General features: G+C 54.8%; 1 protein-coding gene across 9 annotated transcripts in view; it reads right to left on the reverse strand.

The window, feature by feature from the left end:
* Hdac5 (histone deacetylase 5) overlaps positions 1–17,341 on the reverse strand; it is a 34,946-nt gene extending 17,605 nt beyond the window's left edge. For 2 of the 9 annotated variants that reach the window (XM_029483430.1, XM_029483429.1), the window contains exons 1-3: positions 17,174–17,323; positions 11,502–11,723; positions 5,178–5,539 (exon numbers count right to left, since the gene is read on the reverse strand). In XM_029483430.1, the coding sequence (XP_029339290.1) occupies positions 5,178–5,328 (151 nt within the window). In that variant the 5' untranslated portion in view covers positions 5,329–5,539; positions 11,502–11,723; positions 17,174–17,323. Of the gene's footprint in view, positions 1–656; positions 769–5,177; positions 5,850–11,501; positions 11,724–17,173 lie in introns of those variants that run through there. The other 7 variants (XM_029483433.1, XM_029483434.1, XM_029483431.1 and 4 more) reach the window with 7 other exon arrangements.
* Between the last annotated feature and the right edge of the window lie 721 nt (positions 17,342–18,062).

Consider the following 18,062-nt stretch of genomic DNA (forward strand, 5'->3'; position numbering starts at 1 on the left):
GAAAGAAAGAAAGAAAGAAAGAAAGAAAGAAAGAAAAGAGAGAAAGAGAGGAAGAAAGAAAGAGAAAGAAAGAGAGAAAGAAAGAAAGAAAGAGTGAGCGAGCGAGCTTGTTAGTTTAACCAAAAGTAAAAGCACACAAAATCAAATGTTTAGGATTATGTAAGGCCAACTTCACAGATTGCTTAAGCTCTGAGGATGCTAGGCTCAGACTCCTGCCACAGTGAGGCCTTAACTGTCATTCATGTTGTCTGCAGGTCACTCTGTAGACCTGTACCATCAGAGCCTTTCCTGCAGAGAGTACCATGCCCAGCAGCTAGGTCCCACTAAAAGAGAGCGGTTCTGGGAGTGGCGTCCTCTCAGCTCTATGCTCGAAGGCCAGCTCCCTGGCTTCACTGCCTGCTTTTTGCAGTTCAAATCTCAGCAGTGGGGTCCCTTTCATCCCTCTCCCAAATCACCTGGAACAAATAAGCACAAGCCCTGGTCCCTGCTCTTCAGGCCCCCAGCTCTGAGCGGTCGGATACTTTCCCATCCCTGACCTCACTGTCCCCCACTCTAGGTGACACCTCTGCCCAAGGCTATTCTCTATCCTCCTGGGGCAAGGTGCTGGGAGACCCTCAGCCCTTCCTCCAGCAAGACAGAAGCAACATGAGACTGACCTCAGAGACCCTCAGAATGTCAGTAAGGAAAAGGCCCAGGAGCTCAGCAACTCAACGGCCCCAGCTGCAGGAGGAGAAAGTGAGGCCACAGAGGGAGCTTGTCCAAGGTCACCTGAAAAGGAGGCAGAGGAGCCAGTGCTTAATCTAAACTCTCCTGGCTCTCTCTGCCCCACTCCCTACAAAGCAAAAGGGGAAACCCTGGAGGCTGGCACCAAATATAGCGAGAGATGCGACAAGGAGCCCTGAGGGTCCGACAACCTAAATGAAGGCACCTGGGTGGTACCAGCATACCAGAGCCCAAAGGTGGAAGGGAGAGGGGGACAAGTGGCAGGGAGGAGCTTGGAAAGCTAGAGGTGGGCTGAGACTCTGAAAGACGAGGATGCAGAATCAGGGGGGGGCACAAGGTGTCCCTGGAATCAGTGCTGATCCAAGGTGGCTATCTAGAAGACAAGATTCCCACCTCCCCACCATCCCAAGAATACTTGGGCACAAAAGCTGCAGGCAATTAAAGGGCACAGTTACCATGCAAAACCTGCAGTTATTGCTCCTACCTGGGGGTGGGGGTGGGGGGGGTGGCAAGGGCCCTAGGGCCGATCTTGCTTCCATTCTCCAAGCACAGCCCGGGCTTCACTGTCCAGCAAAGGCACCCTGTCCGCCTGGCTACTTGCCATTATCCCCCAACAGAGTTTAGACACCTGCTCCTGGCATCTCAAAACATCCTCTCTCCAGACTGCCAGGCTGCCGGGAGTTGTATTTATTTGCCTGTCTAGGATAACAGCCGCCCGCCTGCCCTCTGCATAGACCCTTCTCCCACCAGGGCCTTCCACGAAACACGAGAGGCAGGCCAGACTCTAACAGGCTGTACATCAGAACTGCCAAAGAAGGAGTTTAAATGTTGCTTCCCCCAGCCGTCCTGCAGATTCCGAACCTGCCTTAGACCACATCTCCTTGGCAATTCTGTTGCCATTTCAAAGCCCGAAAACCACTGTCTACCCAGTCCCTGGACTGCCTGCACTCATTCCTGTTGACAATCTGACAGCTGTTACAGCTGTGTGTGGACACGGTTAATCTGACTTCCTGTCTGGCAGCTGTGCAGAGGGGAAGGGACAGCTGAGGGTCTCAAAAACAAGATGAGGTAGCAGGCCATGGGGGCAGGAGAGGCTGTCTGCCTCTGTTCTTAGGCGCTCATCTTCTTTAGAGCCAAGGCGCCTTCAGGGAGAGAGATAATTGGCCAAGTGGTTTCAAGTATTTGTGGGGGAAGACTACTCCTAGACACCCCAGGAGTGGGGCAAGAATGAGCCCTATTCTCTAGAAGTACAGATTTTGGAGGTATAGGTGGGCTTCCCACATAAGGCTGTACAAGTTGGGTACTGCAGATGGGTACCCAACTGAAGGGACAAACTGGAGTTTGTCCAGCCCATGCTCTGGTTGCTAAGCCATAGACACTAGCTCTGAGAACACACCCACCCAGACAAAGGACTATTTTTAAAGAAATGTGAGAGAAAGCTTTTGTGTAGGTTAACAATGGCCCCACACAGACAGACCTGAGTTCAAATCTAAGCGTCTACTTATTCTGTGCTCTGGGTAAATTCTTTCACATCTCTAACCCTTCTCCACTATGGGATGTGGGTAATTAACATCCTTCCTAAAAGAGACCAGTAAGGAAAGTCCCGGGTATCCCTGTCACCTCGTGGATTACAGTATTAGTTCCACTCAAGTCCTGCCCTTCCTACCTTCCTGGCATCCCCACACCTACACATTCCTGACGCACAGCCATGCTCGGAATGGCCTCAGGAGCCTAAATAGGAACAGTCAGGGAAAGCCCCGGCTGCAAACCTGAACCCCGTGGGACTTCCCAACATCCAGAGCATCCTTCCTGGCACAAACCAGACTCGGCCTCCCTCAGCTGGGAGAGAAGCCTCCTCAGCCATTCTTTCCCCCAGGACCCAAGGTCTCGGCTCAACCAGAAATGCACAAGGGGACATCGGAGCCCCACTCTGCACCACTGGGAACCCCACAGTGGAACTAAAGATCCCAGGATCCTCAAGCTAGGGCCCAGCCTGGTATATGGAGGTGCCTGCTGCACACTGGGCAGTCACCGGGTAACTAGACAGAGACACCACGAGTCATCCACAGTGGAAGGGAAATCGGCCCCTTTCCCCTTCCTTGAACAAGAAGAGTGGAGTGAGTGTCTCTCTCTCCCTCTTGGGCTCACTCACCCTTAGGTGCTCACTGTAGCTGTCTCTAACCAGCCACCAGGTCAAGCCCTAGAATAGCACCCAGGCATCCTGCCAGAAGGCGGGCCCTCCACCTCCTCACCCAACACTCATTCATCTAAGTACCCACCCACAGTGCTAGGTGTGTGTGTGGGGGGGGGGGGGGTATTAGCAGCCAACAAGACAGACAGCAGAGGAAGCAAAAGCTGTCCCTAAGGAAGAGTTCCCAGGACCTGCTGCTACAAGGGACAGAGAGGCAGCATCTTGGAAGGCCCCTTGGGCGGGGACACCAGCAACACCATCCGAGAAAGCACCCCTGGAAACCGGCTTTGTCAGCTGTAAGCTTCTGTCTCTCCTCTGGAGACTGCTCAAGAAATTAGAAGGAGAGGGCGTGTGGTGAAGGGAAAAGGGACTGCAGGGAAACACCAGGCTTCTGGGCCCTCATGGCCATGTTTATCTAGGGAGGATTTTTTTTTTAACCCAAAGGTTAACGTGTTTCTATTTGAAACGACTATTTACATTCCAGAGTCCAAAAAAAAAAAAAAAAAGGCAGCCAAGCTCCAGGCCTATATCTGTCCCCAGCCGCGTCACAGACACAGCATCAGAACTGTTCAGGGGAACATTCTTAGCCCTCTCCCTGAGCTGCTGGGGTGACTCACACCTCCCTCCTGCCAGCAGGGACTGCGCCACACTCAGAAGGCCAGGTTGGGGCGGGGGGGGGGGGGGGGGGGGAGTTGGAGATCTAGAGAGAAGGATTGGCTGGGGTATATCCAGGGATAGAAGAACACCGTCCCAAACTTTCAGGGTTTCTAGGGTCTGAACCAAAGAAGAGTAAACAAGAGGGAGCTTGGGGCCAACTGGCAGCTCAGTGCAGAGTGGGTGACCAGCTAGAAGCCACCCTAGGCGATGCTCTGCAGACATTCTTTAACCTCCCAGGAGACCACGTGAATATGCAGAAGCCACAGTTTGAGGGTTGAGGACAGGGGCTATAGCTCCATTAGTCCTGAGCAAGCAGCAGCCTTTTGGGCTCCATCACTGGGATTTGGTAAACACACTGCAGGGCTGCTCTCCACGACTATGCCCTATACGAGGATATTGAATGGACATCCCTATCTATGTCTGAGCTGACAGCAAATCACGTTCCAAGGATTTTCCAAACCTTCCCAAAACATTCTTCTGACTCGGCCCAATCCTACTGCAGTCTTAGCCCTGGACAGCTGAGAGCCAAATCACAGGTACCCACCAGAGAGAGATACAGCTTCCACCTTCTAATTGAAACCTTCAGATCCACACCCACGTATCCAGAGTCAAGAACTCTAGCACGCGCGCGCGCGCACACACACACACATTCATTCTCTCTCTCTCTCTCTCTCTCTCTCTCTCTCTCTCTCTCTCTCTCTCTCTCTCTCTCGTACCAAGCCAGCCACTGCCAGGAGGGGCCAAGCAGGCATGGGTCCAGCAGGCCCCTCCCTGGAGGAAGCATCTTGTGGTGCCGGCCTGGTGGCAACAGGTTCCTGGGAGTGACAGAAGGAGTGGCCAGCTCTAGGGGGACCCCACCCCCTAACAAGGATCAATAAAAAGCTCCCCCAGGGAAGGTGGGCAGGTCTAGAAATCCTCGCGCTGAGGTTGAGGGGGGAGGTCTTTAAGCCCACCTGTGGTCAAAATAACACATCCCTTATCCTCAGAAAGTGGGAAGAAACCACAGCCCAGGGAAGGAAGAGATAGGAGGGAACTAGGAACTAAGCCAAAATCCTTAAACACCCCAGCTGCTAGTCTCTGCTCAACCCTATCCCAACAAGGCTCTTCCTAAGACTCCATTCTCAGAAGCCTCCTGACCAAAAACTTTCCAAAGTCACTACCAGGTCAAAGCAAGCCACAGAGGCTCGGATTCTGACTCCTGCAGGTACTCCAGGCACAACTTCTTCCTCTGCTCAATTGTGGGGAGAGCAGACAGCCTGGAGACAGGTCACTGACCCACTTCCTCCCCTCTGACCATGGTCCAACTAGGCCAGAATCCTCTAGGAAGCCCTAGCCCCTAGCAGCTGAGGCTGACCCTGCTGAAGGCAGAGGCACTGGAGGGATGAGGCGGAGGGTGGCTAGGAGGCACCGTGAAAGGACAGCCCTGGGCAAGGAAGGAAGAAGGGAAGCTGCCCTAGAAGCACAGCTCTTCCAATCCACAGATGTTCAACAAAACCCTCAAAGGCTGAAGCAGGACCCCGATGGAGGAAGACTCACAGTGAGGTGCTCAAACCAGGCGCCAGGATGCCCAAGAGCTGAGGGCAGGTGGGGACACGGAGCCACTTACCTGCCACAGGGATGCTGTGCAGAGGAGTCCGTGGCAGGATTTCCAAGGATGGTTCCCGGCCTGACATGCCATCTGCTGAGAAACAGGACTCGGTCTCATAGATGGTCTGCAGCATCTCCACAAGCCCCTGTGCCTTGGGCACCAGCAGCATGCCAGGGAGGGGCCGCCCGAGGCGGAAGCCGGTGAGGGAAAAGGTGGTCAGCGGGGCAGCCGGCTGCTCAAGGACTCCCTCAGGCCACTGCCGCTGGGACCCACAAGGCAAGGAGGCACCTCATCCGGCCTGGGCGCTCCGGAGGCAGCAGACGCAGGGAGGCTAACGAGGCTGAAGGCCTGCTCTCCGCTCCAGGAGCGTGGACCAAAGTCTGTCCAAAGGTTCCAGGAGTTGGGCTATGGCTGGGTGCTCAGGGGACAGGAAGGGGAGCTCAGTGGGCAGGCAGGCTCTCTCTTGTGTTCCCTCCCAGAGCCACCGGTGACAGCTCTGGGCTTGGCTCCCTGCTCCTCCTCCCCGAATGAGCCGCCGGCAGCTGGCAGGAGACTGAAATAGCAGTTGGGGGAGGGCCCTGTCTATAAATAGGTGGAGCATGCTCAGGGAGCCGCCGGCTGGCTGCCAGGAGCCCAGGCCTGGCGGAGGCCCCATGGGGGGAGGCGCGTTCCACCCCAGGAGGAAGCGCCAGTCAAGGGGGAGGGGGGCAAGGGAGGCCTGCACTCAGGGCCAAGGCCACAGACCTGGGTGGCCAGTGGCTGGACTAGAGAAGGGTGCAGGCAGAGGACCCATGCATCTGGGGTCAGCTTTGGCCACTGCTGGGGGCAAACAACGGACTGGACACCAAGCAGCCAGCCTGGATCTTCTCTCTTCCCCCTTTCTGTGCAGAGCGAGGACAGGAATCAGAAAGACTAGGGAGAGGTGACAGACACCCAACCACCTGGTCTAACCTCGCACCTCCTCCTTACAGCCTGTGGAGTTTGTGTAACTTCTGCCTTCCCACAGAGCTGGGAGATGCCTTTCTACTATCTTACTATCAGGGAGACCCTAAATAGCAGTGGGGTGGCAGCTCTCCCACCCATTCTGCAGTGCTCCCTCTGGCACTCGGCCTCTTCCCAGGGACCAGAGAGATTTTTCTGGGTTGGCTCTGCCTGGCCCAGGCAGGGGACTGGACAGCACCTGCCCATTCTCAGCTCAATCAATGCTTTCCTGGCAGTGTCCCCAGCTGAGGGCACCACAAGCCGCAAACATCATTGCCTTCATGCTAACAACGACCACCAGCAAGAGGCCAAGATGGGGAAACTGAGGTATGGCGAGACGGAAGTCACTCTCCTCACAGAGCTGCTCACCTGATAGGGACCAGAGGTCTGAAGCACTGACCACCATAACTCATGGGCAGACTATGAACATCTGCCCCAGGTACAGGACCTCCAGTGCCCAAACAGGAAGACTTGGGGTTGGAGGCCCTCCAGCAGCTGTTAGCACCCTGGCCTGGCAGAGTAGCCTCAGCTCTCCACCTTCCTGGCCCATGGGGTCACTGTACCATCAAAACTGGTGCCACTGCCGGTGTCACCTACTGTTGACCCCCCTTCTTCCCGAGCTGTGCCTCCCACTGATAGAGAGATCCCACTTGGCCCCCTGACCTCACTGCAGCCTTTTAATAGACCAGTTATTCCTGGGTCTGTAGGCTCCTCCCCTTTCGTAACGTCACAGTTACTATTTTGGACCCCTCCCGGCCCCTCCTTGCCCCCCACTCCAGGCACAGAGCCAGGGACACCTGTCCTCTCTCTGGACTGGATGACCTCACCCTTCTGTCAGGAGCCTGGGAGAAGCAGTCCAACCAAGGACATGGTGGCTGTGACTCCAGAAACTCATCTTCCAAGTTTCTGCCAGGACTCCACCAGGGCCCTTCTCCCTCAGGTTGGAAAACACACACAAGGGTGGTGGTAGAGGCAAGCTTTCCCAAGCATGGTGAGATGCAGCCGACCCTGGCGTTCGGGGATTTGTTCCCCAGTGGTAGACCAGGAACTAAAGTGGGAGGAGGCTAAAGCTACAGTCAAGACAGATTCTAGAAGGAAAGGCAGAAGACCTGTGCAATCTAGGAGCTTGGTACTGGAAAACATTGCCTTTCTACCGTCCCTCCCCCAGCTGCATCCAGATCAACTAGGTCTCTCAAGAAGAGAAGGGAAGACCAGAGGCTCTACCAGTGACAGTCCCAGCCAGACACAAGGGAGCCCAGAAAGCCGTGGGCAGCGGCCCCTCCCAGACGAGGCTCCACCCACCCACGCTGGGAACAACCAGAAGGGCTGGCTAGCCCTGTCCTGGCACACTCTTACCTGCCCCAGGCCCATGAGAGACCAGGGAGACCTGCTCAGGGGAGAAGAGCAGCTAGGACAAATTGAAAGCAAAGCGCCTGAGACCCTAGATTAGCCTGCTATCAAAAGAGGTCTCCCTTTTTTTTTTTTTTTTTTTTTTTTTTTGACACAGAGTCCTACTCTGTAGCCAAGGCTAGCCTTGAACACACAACTATTCTCCTGACTCAGCCTTTCCGCTGCTGGGACTACAGGTTTAAGCTACTGAACTTAGTAAAGAGGATTCCTCACAATTCTTTGAGGACACAGGCACTCAAAGGCCAGGGCTCAGTGAGAACAACTGGTGCTATCATGACTTCGACTCTTTCCCAAGACAAGTCTCCATCTTCAATGCAATTCCCAAAAAGCTCTGAGGAAATGTGCAGGGATAGGTCTAGGGGGAGGAAGGACAAGCCTCTCTCTTCTTCCGAGATGCAAATGATGTAATGAGGGCTTCCTAATGTCTAGCCTCAAGCTTTCCTACTATAACGCCCCCTTCTCCTGCCTACTTTCCCATCCCTTCCCATCCCTGGCTCCCAAGTCCCACCCCACAAATCTCCCAGAGTGCTCACTGAGGGTGTAGTCCACGAGACACATCCAGAACCAGCACCAGCAAGCTGAAGCCCAACTTGGGCTACAGAACCAGCTCTGCTCTCCCAGCAGTGCCTCTGCTCTCCACTCTAAGGCTATACACCTCTGAAGCTGGAGCAGAAGGAAGCGCCCAATGGTGCCTCTTCCAGCTCTGCCCGATCTCATTTCCTGGGCCCAAAGGCTGGCTTGGAGCCCTGACCAAAAGGGAAGAGAAGTCTTCTGCCCAAGGTCCAGAGACCCTGGACTAGGAGATGCCCAGAAAGCATCAACCCTACTCCCCTGCAGTTCTTTCCTTTGAGCCTGATCACACTGGGACCTGTCAGTATGGCCGAGAGACCACCACGACCCAGGTCCACAGTTAGCTACTGGCTGAATCTTCTCATTTAAACCCAACTGTAGGAAGACTATAGACACCCACTTTGCCATCTTCTACTTCCTCTCTGGGTGGATACTGCCTCTCCTCACCAGCCAGTCCTAAGCCTCCAATCCCTCTGGAAGGAAGCTGAGCAGAGGAAGAGAAAGCAGACTCCAATCAGCCAAGGCACCTATAGACAAAGGAGACCAAGGGTCTTTCCCCCCAGACCCCTGCCCGGGCCAGCGCTGACCCACTTTCTCTTCCTCTGGCTGGCTGCCTGCCCTCCCAGGGGCTCGGTAGCAGAGCCTGAGGCAGGGAGACAGGACGCCAAGGTTCCTGGCTCCACCCCACACCCATGCCCCAGTTTCTCTGGTCACCCCAAAGGGAGGGGGCAGTCGCCCTCCCTCCTGGGAAAGGAAAGGAGAGAAAGTATAAAGGGCGCTAGGAGGTGCTGGGCAGACAGGTGCTATCATGCGGTTCATCTTCCTCCCACGCAGGGCAGAAGGAACCTAGATGCCTTCTCCAGGGCCCCACCAACAAACATCTAGACGGGATCACGTGGCAGGCCCCGTTCTTGTCCCTCTCTAAGCCATGGCCCCTGAGAACAGGGTACAACCAGGGCAGTTGAGGTCCTAGGTCCCAGGGAGGCTCTTCCAAGTCAAAGCTGCTACAAATTCTACCCATCATTAACCCCATGCAGGGGAACATACATACAGGACTGGCTCCAGAAAAAATAAAGAACGCCTCACCCCATTTGCACCCCACTCCACCTAAAGAAGAAGGTAGAGGGAAACAGACTGGCCTCTTCCAGGGAGCAGAGTTCCTCCGATGGCCAGAGAGGTAGACAGGTCAAACACTAGCATGTAGCCCAGCCCAGAGATACAGAGAGTGAATGCCTACTGGCCAAAGTGGTGGGCCCAGAAGCTAACTGCTCCGTCTCCACCTGCCGCACCTTAGCAGGAACTTGCATGCTGACTTTTCGGCTAGGACTGAAGGGATGGACCATTTCCTGTCTTTTGGTCCACCACAGGCCAGCCTCAAAAAAAAAAAAAAAAAAAAAAGTTGTTCTTATGCCGAGAGGAACCAGGGGAGAGAGAGAAAGTGCCCTGCTGTGCTTGCCCTGCGGCTGCATGCCCTAGGAAGGGAGGACCGAGCGAGCCAGGATGTGGGGAGAGATCGGTCATATGCATCACCCCCTCCTGTCTGTAACCTGTCCTGGGGCTCCCAATCTTTCTTTCTTAGGGCCTTCTGTAAGGTGTCCACTTTGCTGTGGACACCTATGTGCTCTGAAAACAAAGTCACTTTATTATTGTGGAATTCCAGCTTCTTCCAGGCTTCGGGGCATCGGAGGAAGCCCCAACCCAGATGCCAGCTGAACTTGGAGAACAGATGCTGAGCCCCTTCAAAGAGTAAAAGCTGTGTGCAGACTGGTTGTCTCCATGCCACAGGGCAGCTGGACCCCACTAGAATAACCAGCCCCGGAGCTGTAGGAAAAAACTATGGGAAGATCCACAGCAGGTCACCTCTCAGCACAAGACTCTCGACAGTCTTATAGTTCTCTATCCTGTGCCCCTCTCTCTTTCTCCCTCCCATACACGGAAAAGACAGCATCTCCCCCTGCTGGGGGCAGCTGGAAAGCCAGCCAGGAGACAGGTCACCAAGAATACCTATCCTACCAGAGCTCAGAAGCTGCCAAGCTAGCAGAGATCTCCAGCTACAGCCCGCTCCCACCCAGCTCAGGCAGGATGGCTACGAGGAGAACCTGGACCATCAGTGACTAGAACACAGCCCTAGAAACTCAGCTTTCGCTGCAAGAGCAAGAAACCCTACAGCTGGGAAATGTCCTCCCCAAGCTACCAACAGATGTCCCTGGGCAGCCTCTGCCTGTCTGAGCGAAGAGCAGAGCTGAGGGACCGATGGACAGTCATCGGGCCTCTTCCTGTCCCTTTGATGACCAGAGGATGAGACAGGAAGCCAGAGCTCTAGAGCCCACCTGGTGCGACCCTTCGGGGTTGGAATGAAGGCGAGGGCAGGAAGACCCCAGTGGGAAATACAAAAGCAGTGAGAAGACAGCTGGGGAACGGCTCTCCCCAGTGTGGGGCTGGGTCCCTCCCTGATTCTTGCAGCTCAGTTCTTATCCATTCCCCTCATCCTCCTTTTCTCTAGAAAATATCCATCTATCCATGCTTGCAGAAAAAAATACAGGACCAGGCTGTGCTGGGAAGGGCTAAGGTTGGGCGGGATACAGCAGGAGAGGCACTGACCATCAGACTGTTTACAAGGAGACAGCTAGGGGCAAGAGGCAGCTATTACTCCGACCATGCTAACTGGCGACATTCTGGGGAACTCCTGAGGGTCCGGCTCAAGTCATTTGGACACACCCTCATAGGCACGCGCGTCGGGACACACCCAAACAGAGCTACCTTGTGTCCCACCCACAGAATCTTCCTGGCAGCACCCAGCAAGGTCCTAGCAGAAAGGAATGGGAAATGGGAGTCAAAGACCCCCCCCCCTAACACAAGAATCCACCAAGAGGAAGAAGGTCATCTCCTTACACTCAGCAAAGAGCCAAGACTCTTCTACAAACACATATCCCCACTCCTATCCCTACAGGCATTGGGCTCTTTAAAGCTCCACCAGGAAAAAGGTACAGCGCAGGAAACACAGTACTCCAGCGAGGGAAAAAGCCATCACCACGAAAAGTAGCACGAGCTGTCTCCAGGAAAAACCGCTTCCAACACTGTCCCAGGCTACCCAGGGAAAGTCACACCTCCATCTCAGGTACCCAAGGGCAGGCATCGGGGCTGAGGGAGACCCAGGCCCTCCCAGAGCCATGGATTCCCAGGTCCGTCTCACAGTTGACCTCTGTTTTTTCATTTGTTTTTCCGGGAAGATTTTTGATAATGTGACATTCTCCACTCCTGACCCCTTCAATCCCTGACATCTCAGACACTGGCAGTCAGCTGGCCTGGGAAGGAAACCCACACAGCCCACTGCATTCAAAACTGCCCCAAGAGGCTCCTCTCCAACATCCCAGCTCTTACCCGACTCGTTGGGAGAGTTCATGCCGGCTCTGGGCCTGCAGGAAGCTGACGTTGGGGGCTGGGACGGGAGGGGGCGGAGCTGCGGTGATGTCAAGAGAGACAGACGATAACAGACAGACGGACAGGACAGGAGCCCGAGCCCGGGGCCGCAGTGCCTCTAATGCCCATCCAAGGCCATCCTTCGGGGCGGGGCGAGGCAGTCAGGCACTCAGAACGGCATCCCTGGGGAGAGACGGAGCAGGGTTAGCGGTCCCGGTCCGAAACTCCGACTCTGAAAGACAATCTTGGAGCGATGGAGCATCTCGTACCAGGGAAGAGAGGGAGGGGCACCTGCCAAGGGCACAGAGGAAACAGCATTGGACCAGACTCTCATTTCTTCTCGTCCTAATTGGTGGCGGCCCCAGGGACAGGAAATGGCTACCGTGGTCTCTGCAGACATCAGTGCCCGGTACCAGGTGCACCTACAGGCTGGCCACATTTGTGGCAATGGGAAAAGGCTGAACTGACCTGGGGTCCCTGGCTGAAGTTCAGGGAAAGCTACTGAGTACCCTGCTGGCACATGTCTTTAATCTCAGAACTTGGGAAGGTCAGAAGTTCAAGGCTAATTGTGACTGTGTAAGTTTAATGCTAGCCAGAGCTACACAAAACCCTGCCTCAAAAAAAAAACAAAACAAAACAAAACCACCAGGGCCAATGAGAGGGCTCAGCAGGTAAACATGCTTGCTGGCAAGCCTGAGGACCAGAGTTCAATCCTACCCACGTAGCAGAAGGAAAGAGACGGCTCACGGAAGTAGCCCCTTGACCTCTGTGTACTCATTGTGCCATATACACACTCATATACATACATGTACACACACACAAATAAATGCAATTTTAAAAATAAAATTATTAAAGTTCAGGGAGGGACTGACAGCCAGCCCAGTATCCCTGGAACTCACAGGCCTGGCATCTTCTCCCTGTGTTGTGAGCCCTTTCCACCTATCACTGGAAACAAGCTTTGTCTTCCCAGCACCACAGTGAGTCAGGGCACAGGAGTGTGTTTCATGAATTAGGAAAGTCAAACAGATCCAGCACTCTCTATAAGTGTGCTGGAGTTGTCTGGGCCCTGAACCAAGGCTTTGTGTGTTGTTCAGATTGGGCTCTGTGGAAGGAACTGTGAAATCCAGCCAGTCAAGCAATGGCCGACACATCCTAAGTCTACCAAAATAAGGAACACCTTTCCCTCGTTTACACAAAGGCAACAAAAGGCCCAATACTAAACAAAGTCAGTGGAGTAAAGGGATGTGGGTTGGCCAGAGTCCCCACCCTAGCCCTACAGTTCGTCTTCAAGCCTTAAGACACCAGGCAGCACCCACCTGGACCCTAAAGAGCCCCTGATCCACCCAGACACCATCTCATTCATTTGCTTCCAAAAGAAGCCAGGCTCTCCAGAGCCCTAGGAGAGCAAGTGTCAGGAAGTGACCAGAACTGCCAACATCTCCAGCTCCAAACAGCCAATCCTGTATCAGATCATCCATCTCCCTTTATTTTGATACCAAACTTTCTCCCAGAGAGCCCTACCTCCTGGCAGTATTCAATCTCTGTAAACCCTCCATTCTTATCAAAGACTCCGAGGGGTGAGGTCCAGTTGGAGCCTAGAAGCCTCCCAAGTCTTCCTTGGCAGGGCCACAGGAACACACACAAAGACCCAAGAGCCCCAAGCCTGCTGCTCCTTGCCGCTCTGGACTCTGGGGCTATAGAAAGGCATATTATATTCAGATCAGGGTTCAGGACTGAGAGACAGAGACTAGAGACAAAAGAACCTGTACAGGTCTGGGACCAAGTTCAGGAATGCAGCAGGTGGGGCTGCTGGTGTCCTGGCAGGGCTCGCGTGGGCAGGCCAGCTCAGCCCATGCCCACACCAGAGCTGGCGCCCAGTCCCGCTCACACCCTTTCCCGTGGGTTGAGGAACACAGGTTCAGAAATTCCCACGACTGCCAGCAAGTCTAAGTAGCCCAGCCCATCTACTTAATGAGAAAAACCTCCAAAGCAGGCCACTCTTCAAGAGGACTAGATCCTGAGGGGTCCCAAACTGATGAAGCTCCTCCCTTAGCCCCCACCCCCACCCCCTTACCCTCACCTAGTATCTCTCTGGGTCTTCTCCACTGGGGAGAAGAGAAACAGCTCCGCAAACTCACACAGTAGGCTCAGGATGTACTTATGCACGACTGCTCCCCCACAGAGTGGGACTCAGCAGCCCCATCCACCTGCAAAAGGCATCTACAAAATCCTGAGGCCCAGGTCATAGGTCATCCAAATAACAGAGACCCACCAGCAAGGCTTCCTGGGAAACAAAAAGGCCCTTCGTAGCCTGATCAGAACAGGCTTAACTTCTTGTCTAGGGCAGGGCAGGGAAAGAGCAGGCAGTCTGAGGTGTTTGCACCCTCTTCAACAGAAGTGGCCTGCTATTGTTACATGGGTGGGTAGCTGGGAACCAGGAGCTGTACAGCTGCTACACTAGCCACCACTTGGATGACAACTCAGTGTGTCAATGTCAGCACCCCCAAAAGTCCTGTTTTCCTCCCCTTGATAGTCAACTCCATCCTTTTCCCAGACTACTCCAGGGTCTGAACCTACCGTCTACCTCCATGCAAGGCATCCCGGCAAGGAAAAGTGGGGGGAAGGGCAGAACCTCCACTTACAAGCTCTGCTAAGGTAAAGGAGGCAGGACAGCAGCCTTATACTACTCACCGGCAATAAAAACTCCAGCAGAGGGTGGGAGGAAAGGGAGACAGGAAAAGGTGACCAGAGCCATACCATGGCCTGAGGGCCACATCACTACGCCTTCCTACACAGATCTTGTCCCTCCAACAGCTCCCTTCAAATTCCCCTCTAGATCTACCATGCTTCCCACTGCCAACATACCAACGGAGCCTGAGAGAGGCGAAGCCCAAGTCTTGAGCTCCTAGCCCAGGGTCACTCTCAGGTCAGGGGCTACTCCCCAGATCATAGAGAACAAGGCCTAGCAGTTTGTACCAAATCCTATGCATCCAAGATGGGCTTCGCTAGCCGCAACACTCACTGCCTGGCAAAGCTCAAAGCCCAGACATCCCATCTGAAGGCAGCAGCAGTTTCTCATCTCCACCCCTCCCAGCTACAGCCATAGCAGAAGACTGTTCCCAGCCTCCTCTTGGAGCCTCTACTGCCTCGTGCCTCCCTCCAAGCTGAACCAACATAAGTGCAGGAGGATAGAAGCTGTGCGGGGCCCCAAACTAGGGAAAGGGGGAAGACAACAGGGGAGGGGGGAAAAAGGCACCAGGCTGACAAATTCATTTTTGCAACCGGCCCATTTCTGTCTGCTCAGACGCAGCTCCAGGCATCTGCACAAGCCAGATGGAGGAGGCTGCTATTTCTAGAAAAAAAAAAAAAAAAAAGAGGGGGGAGGGAGGAGGTGGAGACAGAGGGCATTAGATAGGGTCTGTTTGCCCTCAAACTTCAGAGTGATGGTACCCCCTCCCCAGCACTACCAGGCAGGGCTCTCATTCAAGAAAGGGCTGAGGTTGGGGCTGGGGTGAGGTGGGTAGGGGAAAAGAAAGGGAGAGAAAGTTTAATTAGCCAAAGTCAGCTACAATAGGCCCCCTCACTGGCTGCATCGGGTTTTCAGGGTTTTCATTCATGAGCAAGAGACAATGCTCCAAAGCGCCAAGTATTGCCCCCCCCCACTGTCTCTTTCTCACACACACCCCCTAACAGGGGTGAGTCCTCTAGCAGGCTGGCTGAGCCCGATGCTGTGTTCCAGACATCCCTCCTCGGAGGGACGTGAGTAGGAAGAATTAATTATTGAAGAGCAGCTGGTTCTTCGGCACCGACTGCATTACCCCCAGCTCCTAAGGCTGCCCCCCCTCCTCCACCATACAAAAACAACAATGACCCCCATTCCCAAGTCCCGTGTCTAAGCACACAGCTAAGCTACCAGCCCCAAGAAACGGAAAGCAAAGCTCTTATCTCTGCAGCTACTCGGGGTGGGTGGTGCATGTGACACTGTTACCCCCCCCCCCAACTCCAGATTACACCATCCTTGGGGGATGCACCGAGGAAGAGGACGAACATTTTCTACACGCGCCACCTGGGACCTGTCTCTCCTGGCAGTAGTGTGTCAGGAGGTGCCGGGAGCCTGCGCCTTTAATTCGGGCTCCCCGTCTTTAACAAGATCTAGTCCAGATCCAAGTCTAAGAGGAAAGAGAGAAAAGGGAAGACTTCAGAAGGAAGAGGCAAGCCAAGTTCTCCTCGAGCTTTGTTGTTTAGGGAGGGAAAGAGAAGGGAAGGCTGGAATGAGGAGCCCACAACATGGTTCATCCGTAGCCCATCTCCACAGCCAGCATGGGCTCTTGGGTCCCAGTGTGGAGGGCTTAAGAGCCCGGGGGACCCTCCCTGCCTGCAACCTTAGGAAATAAGTGGAGAGCCAACAGGTCCCAATGTCAGGATTAGCCAGAGGTCTTCTGGTCCAAACCAATCTCCCAATCCCTGCCTCCTTTTGTTCCTAGGATCTGACTCTATCTTCCCCTCCCACTGAACCCTAAACCCCTCTCTCCATTCCCATTCCCAAGATCCAAAGCTAATTCCAGGACCCAGAAGCATAGTGGTCACTACCAGAGTGATGGGTACACACACACACACACACACACTACACACACACACACACACACACACCACACCACACACACCCCAAAAGCAACTGCAGCTGCTATCCTTCCTCTTCAGGGACAAAGCTCATCTCAGAAGGCCAAACGCAGGGACATGAAGTGGTCACCTTCTCCCCGAAATGAAACACACTCGACTCCCCGCCCCCCCTCCCCAGCTCTTAGATTAATTACTTATCGTCCAGCCAGTTCTCATCTTCCTGAGGGCCCCAGGGATGGGTGGGGAGGGGGGAAGCCAACTCCCCCAAGTTAACAAGGCACTATTAGAACCTCTGCCCCATGAGAAACAAACCCAAGATGAAAACTGGGCGCGGGAGTGGGGTGGGGAGATCTGCCCTAGCCAAGAAAGATCACCAATTCATCTCCCAGCTCTTTCCCGAGCTCCAGGGTGTCAGACAGAAGAGGGTGGTAATAAACGCAGTAACGCCTCACAGGCGAGGGGGTGAATAGCACAGACAAGTAAGGTGGGCACCGCAGTCCTCTTCCACCTGCAGGGACGTCAAGGACATAAAATCAAGGGTATGTTTTTCGCCACTTGGAGAAGCACTGTGGGTGGGCTGCGCCCCTCACCTCAGAGTAACAAGGAAGGGGAGTCTAGTGAAGAGAGGGTCTTCCCAAGAATGCTGGTTGCAAGGCTCAAATCGCAGTTGCAACGGATTATGAGCCGCCGGGGAGGAGACAAATCAGACATCTCCGGCCGGTCTGCGGGACATTTGGGGGCGCGGGGTGCGGGAAGATCGGCCCCTCCCTTACCTGCAGAGAAGGAGCCCTGCAAGGGAGGGATGAGGAAGGAGGGGCGCGCGCGGCGAGCCAAAGGCGACACTCCCCGGGCCCAGCGACGTTCCCTGGGGGGTGCGGGCTGGCTCGGCGCGCGCGCCGGGAGGAAGGACAGGGTCGCGGGGAACCCGCGGGCAGCGACGGCGGGAGGACGGGACGCTGCGGGGCGTCCCAGGGCCGTGGGAGGTGGGGTCCTGGCGGGTGCGGCGCGCTCACCCGCTGCGGCTCGAGCTCCGGCTTCGCGGGCGGCGGCGGCAGCAGCGGCGGCAACAGCAGCGGCAGCGCCTCCTCGACGGCTCCTCCATCTTTGCGGCGGCTCCTCCGGCTCCGCTCGCCGCCGCCACCAACAACAACATTCGGAGACGTCACTCCCGTCACGTGACCCGACCCCGAGCTAAAAATAGGCTCAGACCCCCCCTTTTTCGGGCTTCAACCGAGAACCCTCCCCTCCCATTCGGCCCTCCCCTCAGATGGGCGGGACCAATAGCGCCACCGTGACAGCTTCTTAAAGGGCCAATGCCCAGCCCAAGGTTAGGCTAGGGTGGAGGTGGCAGAGAAGGGATCCCGATCTCTTCGCCAAGTAATGAACTGAGTAGAACCCGGATCCCGGCTGCTGCAGGGGCTGGATGTGTGGGATTTACGATTTTGTTCTCTGTGCTTTTTCGACTTCCTTTTCAAACGGCGGATGGTGCAATCTTTGCCCGCCTGAGTTGTTCCCTAACACGCCCTTCCCTCGTTAGGGGGAGGATAGGGGGGGTGTGGAATCCTAGGGGCTGCCTTGGAAGTGGAAGCCCCTGCAGGCGCTTCAAAGCTGAAAGATTAGCTTGGACAAGTCTCTAACCCACCGTGCTAATATGGCACAACGCTGCATCTTGATAAAGAAACTCCTTGGAGAAAGCTAGCATAGGTTGTAACTGTCCCTGGCCTTCAAAGGAACAGACCAAGAACCTAAAAGTCCGCTGGTCCCCAACTTTTATACCACACATACTACTACCACGTCAGTGGAACTGAACATGACTGTATCATTAAACCTACATTGTTTTGTCAATGACCTAGCAATTTTCCTAGCAAAAATGTATTCTAAGAAAATATTGTGCTCCAAAAT

This window comes from Mus caroli, chromosome 11 (genome assembly GCF_900094665.2).
Source record: "Mus caroli chromosome 11, CAROLI_EIJ_v1.1, whole genome shotgun sequence".
NCBI lineage: Eukaryota > Metazoa > Chordata > Mammalia > Rodentia > Muridae > Mus > Mus caroli.